The sequence below is a fragment of the Mus pahari genome, chromosome 17, assembly GCF_900095145.1.
Source record: "Mus pahari chromosome 17, PAHARI_EIJ_v1.1, whole genome shotgun sequence".
Classification (NCBI taxonomy): domain Eukaryota; kingdom Metazoa; phylum Chordata; class Mammalia; order Rodentia; family Muridae; genus Mus; species Mus pahari.
Window position 1 is genome coordinate 11053414 of NC_034606.1, and position 11096 is coordinate 11064509.

Below are 11096 nucleotides of genomic sequence, written 5' to 3' on the forward strand. Positions count from 1 at the left end.
ATAATCTCAAAAATAAGAAATAATGCTTTTTATAAAAAGATTAAAAATACTTTTTTGCATGCTTAAAACTATAAATGTGGGAGATTAAATCTTACTGGTTTAGAACGATCTGGCGTAAAACTAGAGGAAAGGAACACAATTCAAAGTTCTTTTCGGTCTTTCTTGTTATATCTGTGTAAAATTTCCATGCATGGCCACCCTGTGTTTTGCATCTTTAAATGGCTGACAGTACTAGTAGTTACGAATCTTTTGAACACAGGGAAATCTATTCTTTATCATGTCATTGGTGTTTGTAGTATAACATTATTTTTTGTAACGTCCTAGATTTCTCTTATTTGAATACTGAGTAGAAGTTCTTAATTTACAAAATAACTTTCTCATCAGTGATGTATGATTTGGGGAAAGTTGTGTATCAGTGAACACTGACACTTAAATGGCTGACTTTCACTGGCTCAAGTTATTCTTTCCCCCAGCAAATTCAAATGAAGAGGATTAGCCCCTATTTCCCAGATGCAAACAAACTGAAGGCTACTAAAGGAAGACGTGCGCCTGGTAGTGTTACATTTTTTAGGAAAAATAGAAGAAAAAAGATTTTGACAATTCCTTTCTGATTGAAAAAAGATTAATTCAGAGTTTATCTAACACATGCAGTTACACTGAATCAGGAATATTCCCTCTTGAGCCTATACAAGAAGAAGGTGACATGTACATCTACAAGTTGTAGGTATACCTTATTGAGAATATTCCCTTTTTGATTCTATCTCATGACAAATGATATCTTGGCTTAGAATCAATGTTTTTTTGTTTGTTTGTTTGTTTTTGTTTCTTGGTTTTTTGGTTTTTCAAGACAGGGTTTCTCTGTGTAGCCCTGGCTGTCCTGGAACTCACTTTGTAGACCAGGCTGGCCTCAAACTCAGAAATCCGCCTGCCTCTGCCTCCTGAGTGCTGGGATTAAAGGTGTGCGCCACCACCACCCGGCTTAGAATCAATGTTTTAAGAAGCAAAAACAAAGAAAACAAATACTGAGAGAAATATTAAAACCTAATGTCAGTACTTTTACTACTGACTTTGCAAGTCAGTCATAGAATAACTTTCACTAGACAAAATGATCAGGCCAAGTTTTTTTTGTAACCGAATGGTTTCAGTTTTGAAGCTTTGGGTCTTTACTTCATGAAGCATAAGTCATACAGTTGAGCTGCATAGCACAACTACATGTTGTCATCTTACCTAAAGAAATTAGGTATGGAATATTTAAAATGTACACTGCATGCATTCATACTGTCATTTCCATGTTTAATATGGGTGGATTGCCAACTCTGAAAAGTAAGCAATAATAAAGAGTAGAATTCTCTAACAGCATATTGGCTCTAGGATCAGATGAATGTAGGGTCTGTGTAATTGTTTACCTATCTGCTATAAAAATGCAAACTGATACAGAATCTTAATAACTATCACCAAGTGGCCCATAGAGACATTGCATCATGATCTTGATGAATAATGGCATCTTTTGTATTATATTTAGGTGGAAGAGGCCTAAAGGTTGAGGTCTGGAATAATAGCCGGCCAGCACATCTTGAAGATATACTTGAATACAATGAGCATACCCCAGGGTACATGGGTGCCACTTGGACAGATTCTGCTTCCTATGTTTGGCCTATAGAACAAGACACATTTGTTGCACGCATCAGTGGATTCTTGGTGCCTCCAGATTCTGATGTTTACAGGTTTTATATCAGAGGTGATGACCGCTATGCTATTTATTTCAGCCAAACTGGGCGCACAGAAGACAAGGTAGGGAACATGCAAAATGCTATTGGCATATCTTGTAGGCAAGACACATTTTGAGTCAAAGGTTTTGTGGGTGGGTTGTTGTCCATATATATTTACTGGAAGTCCTGCCTGGCTACAGGAGGTAGCCACTTCAGGCTCCATGTCCCCCACTCAGTGGGTGTTTCATGTAGAATCACCCCTATACTCTAGTGGGCCTCTCCAGTCCCAGGTCTCCGGTGCCTCTTAGAGATGCCCCCTACCTGCCAGAAGCCAATTTCCATTCTCTGTCACTACATCTGATCCTGCCATCTCCTCTCCATTTTTTTTTAAGTTTGTGTTGTTATGAGTAACAGATCTTAGAAGAAAAATACAGATTTTCATGTTTTCATACTGATAAAATTTCTAAAATTGAAGTCATGGTAAATGATAATTAATTGTTGAAAAGTTTTCATCTAAATTTTCCTTCTCTCTTTCTGGAATAAGGTGAGGATTGCGTATTACTCTGGAAATGCCAACACTTACTTTTCAAATTCAACACAAAGATCAGATGAGATTCATCTTCAGAAAGGAAAAGAGTAAGGGTATTTTTCCTTGCATTTAAGTTACTGTGTATCATTTACAATGCAATCTTATACTTTAAAGCATTTAATTTGCTTTTATTGGTTTACACAATGGTCTATTGGCTTAATTTACAGAGTTAATCATTCTCAAAAGCTGGGTTCACTGTTCACTGTAACAAGGTTGCCAAGCATACACCAATCTCTAGGTTCCATATCCTGTGCTAGAAAGGTATTTATAATTGCTTATTTTCCATAGTTTTTGATAAATTCAGTTCTATATTTTCAAAAATACTGACATTAAACTGAGGAGGTAGGTTTAAATTAGAAGAAAGATTATATTGTTTCACATGTCGGGTACCAACTGTAGCAGTACCTAATTAAATGCTCAAATTGATCCCAGCTGTGGTGCATTTTTCCCTATGCACCCCAATGTTTTGAGTTCCTGAACAAAAGACCAACACACACAGCTTTTATAGTTTAATAAGTCTTAAACAGTTTAAGCTCTGTGTGACTTCCTAACCTTCACAATGCTAATCTGCCTCCCTCTGATGTTTCCAAGTTATTATTTACTAAAATCTGTATTTCATCTTTGTTGTTCTAGACCCAGTTGGGCATCCCTCTTGGGGCCTCTATTCTCCGGTTTTTACATGGTGACTATGTTCTCTGTCCTGTACCTTCTCAGACATGACATCTTTCCTCTCATTCTACTGACATGACAGATCTCTTTCTTCTTCCTTCCTCTCTGTCCCTAGCCTGGGAATCCTGAAAGTCTCGCCTCTGCCCGGTCCAGCCATTGGTTGTCGACAACATTACTTCATCAATTAGAACCAACTGGAAGCAGGCTTCCCAGTATCTTATGTATAGATGTTCAGATTCTTGCACAGACATTTTTGGGAACCAAAATTAACATATTATAAACAACATTAATCCAAACCCACTACAGTTTCAGATGTTTTAATTCATGGTCCCTGGATCTTATTGCTGGCCCAGTACACCATGGCAGAAAGTGTGTAATGAATGGAAAAAGTCTATTCATCTCACTGTACCCAGGAAGAAAAAGAAAAGATAGAGATGGGGATAGAGGAAGAGAGGCTCAGTATATCTTTCACTAGGATATGCCCTCAAAGACATTCTTCTACTTAGCTCCCCCTGCTAAAGGCTTCCTTACTTTAATAGTGCCATAGGCTCTCCACCAGGTCTTCATCATTTGACTGTTTGAAGAACACTTAAGATGTAAACAGTATTGAGAACTTTCTACCTCAGGCCATACATCCACTGATCTAGCGGTCATGAGATAAGTGTAGCCTAGCTGCTGTTCTCCCTTCAGCTCTAAGCTTCTTCATTTAAACTATTCCTGCCCTCAGTGTTGTGTTCCAGGGAGTTATTGTCACAGACTGCCATTGTTTTTGCTTCAGCTTCTTAAGGATAGGGGCTAGTACTGTCTCTATTAATTTATAATTTAATAACATTTATTTGAATTTTTGGCATTCATTTTTTTTGGTAAAAAACATTTTATGACATGTTTTGAGGAAAATATTTATCATCTTACTCTATTTCCTAGGTATTACATTGAAATCTTGCTGCAAGAGTATACATTGAGTGCTTTTGTTGATGTTGGACTGTACCAGTATAAAAATGTCTTTACTGAACAGCAGACAGGAGATGCACTAAATGAAGAACAAGTCATTAAATCTCAGTCAACAGTTATTCCCGAAGTACAGGTTTGCTGTGATAATAGATTCACTTTACTGAAAATCGGTGTCCAATACTCAGGATTGTCACTAGAATATTTGGCTAACATTTGTGAGGCTCTGGGTTCACTCCCTATCCTTTAAAGGAGTAAATGGATGAGGACAGGCTCCATTAAGTTATTACATTACATGTGTTAAGAATGTAATTTTGTAGTAATTATGTTTCTTCTTGAAATAGCTATATTAGAACTATAAGGCTTTTATTTTATAAGATTCATTTAAACATGTTGTTAAATATCATTTCCAGTAGAGTAGAGTAGGTGAGAGGCACTGAATAGCCAAGTTACAATTATTTAACGTTTGTTTATGTCTCTATATTAATTTGCTTTCTTTATTTGGAAAATAGATTATAACATTGGAAAACTGGGAGACAGCTGATGTGACTAATGAAGTCCAGCAGGTCACAGTAACCAGCCCGTGTGTGGGAGCTAACTCATGTTCACTTTTCCAATACAGATTCATCTACAACATGGAAAAGACTGGTAACTATACTAACAAGAGAAATGTTTGCCTTTATGTATAAACATGTGTATAAAGTACTCATTCTAGCATAATGATAACTTAAAAACTATAGCTTCAGTAGTGTGCTAGACAAAAGAGAAGAAAGATATTATAAAGAAAGGGTTCTACTGAGATTAAAAGGTAGCAAACAAATGTCAGGCATATCCCATTGCATTTATTTATAAGCATAATAATACTTCTACACCTAAAAGCATATGCATATTTATATGCATTTGGCTCCCATGTATAAGTTCAGAAACTAGGAATTAAATTTATCATAATACAGAATAAACATCTTTCAATTTTTCTTAGTAACACTTCTACAAAATACTAATTTGTCAGTCAATAATATATTTCTATATTAATAAATTTTAAACAACTTATAATCCTAGACAGCTATGTTTTTTTGCCTTAAATCAGAATTATCAATTAGTGCATGCAATAGTTATTTCTATGTCTTTTATCAAAGACAATACTAACCAATTCAACAGTCAATATTACCGTCCTGGATCACTCTTCTGCTTCTTAACATTAACGTGATCAAGAATAAAATTAAATGAAAGATATTGTTTTGGGCTGCAGTCGTCTAGAAAGACCAATTTTTCTGTTTTCCTTTTTAATTTCATCCAAAGTCTGGCTGCCTGCTGATGCTTCTGACTTCATGTTGAAATCAGCTTTAAATGACCTTTGGTCTATAAAACCAGATTCAGTTCAAGTGACCAGCAAGAGGGATCTCCAGAGCTATATCTACACAATAACCTTTGTATCAACTAGAGGTAAGCTGTGTCTCACGTGTATTATAGATCACAGAGAAGCTTTGAAGCTTTAGGAGACCTTAGCAAATCCATGATAAAACCTAGCAGGGTGTATGTACAATACTGTTCTCAGTAGAGACGGACAGTGGAATTGAAGGCCTTACTTGGTTGCAAAGTGGCACCTTATACACAAGCTCTTGAATGTAAGCAGTTATTGGGAATTAACTTTATACTCTATTGACAGGCAACAAACTAGCAGTTTTCTACACTAAATAGATGTTTAGTAAATAGTGTTTACTAAATGTTCTGCAGTAAACATTTACATCTAAAAAAACTAAATTAATGTTTTGAATATCCTGGTGCTCTATTCTGCCTGATTCTATTGTAACCTGCTCTTCTTATAATGTTTCCCCTTACCCCATAAGTAACATTTAAATGAATCAAATGCTATTTTGGCTGCTTCTTCTGTGAATAAGTCTGCTCTACTGAAATACTCTTCATCTTTCCCAATTCCTCCTTATTTTATGTTAATGCAACTCCAAATACAATCAACTTGACTACAGTTGAATGTCTCTTTCTGATGTATGTGTGTTGTGTTCATTATCATTTTAAATTTCTGTTTGGTACCTCATACAGGAGACTTTGATCTGCTTGGTTATGAAGTATTTGAAGGAAGTAATGTCACGCTGAGTATCACAGAACAAACCAAAGGAAAACCCAATTTGGAGACGTTCACATTAAACTGGGATGGGATTGCTTCTAAGCCCCTTACCCCAGAGTCATCAGAAGCTGAAGTATGCTCCATGAACATTCTACCCCGTATCTCTTCTGGACACTTTCACAGTTCCCACTGACCATTTATAGACAGACGTGAAAGTATTTGCTTCAAGATATCAGTAAAAATCCCTTAACATTTGGTTAATTTGATGAAATGTGTATCATAAATGTTTCTGTCTCATGTGAGCTCAGAGACAATATAGTGTGACCACTCTTTTCTGGACAAAGGATCTCAAATCTATCTCCACTATTCTATGATTATGTGGGGAGCATTTATGGCCCTATTCACACCAGTATTCTCCTTCACCCTAAATTCAAAATTTTATTATGTGCAAGTAGGAGAGACCTTTAGAAATGAATGACAGCAAAGACTTTATTATGAAACTTAAATCCTTCATTATTTGTATTGAAAACAAACCCATTTAATATCTATCTTATGTAAATAATACTTCAAGGTGTTGTAATACATTCTGCTACTGCTTTGGCCAATTCACTGTAAGAAAAGAAGGGAGGAAATATGCCAATGACTGAGAAAATAAAAATTAAAAAAAAAACAAAACATTTTTTAACCCATGTCAAAGAATAACCCATGCCACGTAGGGGTGGAGTGGGGGATGTGTTTAAAAATAGCATGCTTGTGTATTGCCCAGTTTTGTAAATTATCTGTGCAGTGAGTTTCAATTAGTATTTGCTTGGGGATTAAATATTATGAATTGCCTTAAGCCTTTAATTCCTAAGCAACAATCATTTTTTGTGCTTTGTTAGACAAATAGATGTGAAGGTTATAAGACTTATGAGTGCATAATAATTCCCATTTAATCCAAAATATTTAGTATTTTAGATAATTGGAAGTTTAGGCACACAGAGTTTGATATGTTCTCTTGAAAAACATTTGAGGATATAGTTTTTCCTAGGAAATTTTGAATTAATTAGGAAACATTTATTTGGAATATATTTAATTAGGTAATTTTTATTTCTTTCTTATTGCTGTCCTTAAAAAACACTAATTAATAAAATGCCTGCAGTCCATAAAAGTAATATAATAATATCCAATTGGACATAATTACCCTTAAAAAAAACCTCTTGATAAGGTCAAAGGACACTTCAAGAAATCACATATTAGCTTGAAAATTCTTACAAAATTATAGATAAAAGCATCCTAATTGTGGCTCACATGGGAATTACCTCATGAAAATATTCTGATAGAAACCAATTAACCAAATTAATAGTAGAGTTACTAATGCCCTAAGTTCATTAGAAAGGAGCTACTAAAGCACATACCCCTTATTTAGTTTCAGGTAGCTGTGGAAGAGATGGTGAGTGCCAGGTGCCCACCAGAAATAGCACATCTGGAAGAAGGATTTCTAGTGAAATACTTCCGAGACTATGAAACTGATTTTGAACTGGTATGTAGTATTTAATGAACCTTGAAAGGGACTGAATAAAATTTCTTGTGAGTGTTTAAGATTTTCTGACATGTTTTTGAATTAGCATTAGTTGTTAGTACTATTCTGAGTCAAGCTGCAAGGTTCCATTTTGCATCTTCCCTAAATCTAAGAAGAAAGCAGTGCTTCCACTGTAGACAGTGAACACAATGGATAAAGATAAGAACTTTCAGTTATGTTTATGTGGTTTTTGTCCACATGACTGAAGAATATGTTCCCTTCCTCACTGGCTTCAGACCATATAGTTTGTATTGGAATAAATTATAGAATGGGTTACAGTAAATTCCTTTTCTTACTCTTTTGAAATCATTTAGTCAATTATTATAGTGCCTCCCTAATTCTTGTTTGTTTCTTGACAAGATAAAAAATTTTGTTTAGTATACAGATAAAAATATTTTTAAAAATACCATTCTATTTTTCATATGAATACTTGAGGCTAGCTGTACATTCTTTCTGAGACACTTCAAGAATATAAAACGTAGGTTTGGGGAGAGGAACCAGTGAATGGAACACTTGGAAACATGTGAGAGCTTGGGTTCGTATTCCCAGAACCTATGTAAAGACCGACATGGCAGTTGAATTTCCATAATCTCAGTGCTTGTATAGTGAGATGAAAATCTCCAGAAACTCACACCAGCTAGAATGTATATGCAACAGCAAAGGAGTTCTGTCTCAAAGAAGGTGGAAGATGTGGACTGAACTCTCACAATGTGCCATGACACATGTACACCTCACACATAAATATGCATGTGCACAAATCACTCATGCACACACACACATACTCAAAGATAAAGCATAGGTTCTAGGTAATTAAATGAAATCAATAATCTAGAAATAACTATGAGTCATTAATATATACATTTCATGATACTTTACATTAATAGACTTATTAGTGATAAAATGGAATTTTTACAGCTTAATGGCAGCCTTAGCAACTTAATGTGTGTGTGTGTGTGTGTGTGTGTGTGTGTGTGTGTGTATGTGTATAAAATCCTAATGAATGTAAGGATTATGTTCCATTCCTCACTAATGTATTTCCCATCACCATCCCAGCATTCATTTCTGTGCTCTGCTTAACTTCAACTATATACATTTTCCAACACCAGGGTCCTTCTGTCTTTGATGGATCAAACAGATGTTTATCCTCTGAAGTCTGTTGATCCTTTCTCTGATTTGAACAATTCCTGTTTATCTTTAAAGGCAACTCATTTACTTCTTCCAGTGGGATTGCTTTTATATGAGTTAGATGCCTCTCATGAGTAACAGAATCCTTAGCTATTTTGTCCCTAGTATTACCCCCTTCATAGAAGAATAGTGTTCTTCATCACTTGAGTCATAAAAAATACAATAAAAACAAAATAAAAACAATATACTGTTACAGGGTAATTACTAAACAAACACTCATGGAAAATAAATAAATATCTTTAATTAGCTTATATAAGAAAGATGATAGGATTTGGAAAACAGTCATATAGAGGCACAATGAATTGTACAAATAGGGATCAGAATGAATATATGAAGAATTTCATAGGTGGAAGAGACCTTTTTAAATTACAGTACTGAAGAAAGAAGGGGATTTGGGGTAAGACCTTGAATAACTTAGTTGCAGATGTTGTAAGAAAAGCAAAACAAAAAGTCATACTTTTATTTGAAATGTTGTTTCTATAGGAACATATTAATAGAGGGCAGAAGACGGCCGAAACAGATGCATATTGTGGCCGTTACTCCCTGAAAAACCCAGCTGTTCTTTTTGACTCGACAGATGTTAAGCCAAACAAATCACCATATGGAGACATTTTATTATTTCCTTATAATCAGGTGAGCTTGTGAAAGCTATATGCTAATTGAATCTGGGAAATACCCAGCTAATATAATTTCATGAAAATTTAAGATGAAGAAAAGTGCTTGCCATTTTGAGTCATGTCATGTTGGACAGGAATAATGATTCATATACTGGCTTCTGTGATCTTTCTTCTGGTGATTCTCAGAAGAAAAAAGGAGAGGAGAAGGGAGGGAGAGAGCAATAGCAAGAAGAAAATATATCACCATGTTTTATGTTTTATCTTATAATTTTATAAGATATTTTATTCATAAATTTTAATTGGAATTTATAGATAACTCATTCTCATAGGGTGTAAACTATCTTCTATTTTAAAAAGGAAATAGCATCAAAACACACAAAGACACTGTTAAGTCTTGCCTTCCATAAGAGGAAATTCCCAATTCTTTGACATCTAATTGGTCAAAATATAGTGGGTTTTTTTTGTTTTTAATTTTCTTGTATATTCTACATTAAAAAGGTTCAATAAATATATACTGATTTGCATTGTAATGATTTGAATTGTTATAGTATAAAATAATTGTAAAATATTGTTATTGACTCTTTTCTTATTTTTATGTAGTTGTGTTTAGCATACAAAGGATCTCTGGCCAACTTCATTGGTCTCAAGTTCAAGTATCAAGACAGTGGCAAGATCATTAGAAGTGCTGATGTGCAATTTGAATATAACTTTGCTTCTGGAAATAAGTAAGATACATTATGGGTTCAAGCAAAGATATATATATATATATATATATAAATGATGGTCTCATTTCTTTTGCTAATCATGATCAAGTTGGCTTCATTTCAGAAGTTCAGGAACAACTCAACATATACAAATCAGTAAACATAATGCACCGCATGAATAGAGTAAAGAACAGAAATCACAAGACACTTACAATAGATGCAGAAAAGACTCTTAACAAAATCCAAAATCTCTTCATGATAAAACTCCCAAAGAGATTAGTAATACAAGGAATATGTCACAACTTAATAAAGGATACATATGATAAGCCTATAGGCAACATTATGTATCAAAAGGAAAAACTCAAACAATTTCCACTTAAATTAGAACAGAATTTCTCTTCTATTTTCCACATATTTAACATAGTAGCTAATTTTACTCTAACTTCTTTTCACTAATGTGCTCTATACCAATTGCGTTTCTGAACTTCCTACATATGATAGAAGGTTATTTTACAACTCTATAGCTAATACGAAGGCTACAAAAAAATCGGTGTATATATACAACACTAATCTTTTACTGAGAGTAAAATCATTAGTTTTATAACATTTATGAGGTAGCATTTGTTCATATATTTGTGTACATGTGCATGTGGGATCATGTGGAAGTGTGTGTATGTATGTAAACCACAAATGTTAACATTGGGCACTTTCTTTAGTCACTTTCCATGTTATTTTTTAGATGGAGTCTTAAAGTAAACCTTAAGTTCACCAGGTGGGCTAGACTTTAAAGACAATCAACTCCAGAGCCCCTCCTGTTGTTTCTGCTTTCCAGTACTATCATTAAAGAGTGTGGCATCAGTGTTTTAAAAGGATGTTGGCGACCTGAACTCAGATAGCTTTGCATGTGCAGCATGCATTTTCCAAATAGAGCCATCTCTTTAGCCCAATGTTTGTTAAATTGTAACACCATTTAGACTCTCTCTCTCTCTCTCTCTCTCTCTCTCTCTCTCTCTCTCTCTCTCTCTCTCTCT

At 34.6% G+C, this 11096-nt stretch overlaps 1 protein-coding gene across 1 annotated transcript in view; it reads left to right on the forward strand.

Annotated features, from left to right (window-relative positions):
- Pkhd1l1 (PKHD1 like 1) overlaps positions 1 to 11096 on the forward strand; it is a 144720-nt gene that overhangs the window by 28874 nt on the left and 104750 nt on the right. Inside the window, exons 13-21 of the mRNA XM_029548042.1 lie at positions 1523 to 1791; positions 2254 to 2345; positions 3892 to 4051; positions 4428 to 4563; positions 5215 to 5358; positions 5974 to 6131; positions 7407 to 7520; positions 9228 to 9377; positions 9962 to 10086. Coding sequence (XP_029403902.1) covers positions 1523 to 1791; positions 2254 to 2345; positions 3892 to 4051; positions 4428 to 4563; positions 5215 to 5358; positions 5974 to 6131; positions 7407 to 7520; positions 9228 to 9377; positions 9962 to 10086 — 1348 coding nt within the window. The remainder of the gene's footprint in view (positions 1 to 1522; positions 1792 to 2253; positions 2346 to 3891; positions 4052 to 4427; positions 4564 to 5214; positions 5359 to 5973; positions 6132 to 7406; positions 7521 to 9227; positions 9378 to 9961; positions 10087 to 11096) is intronic.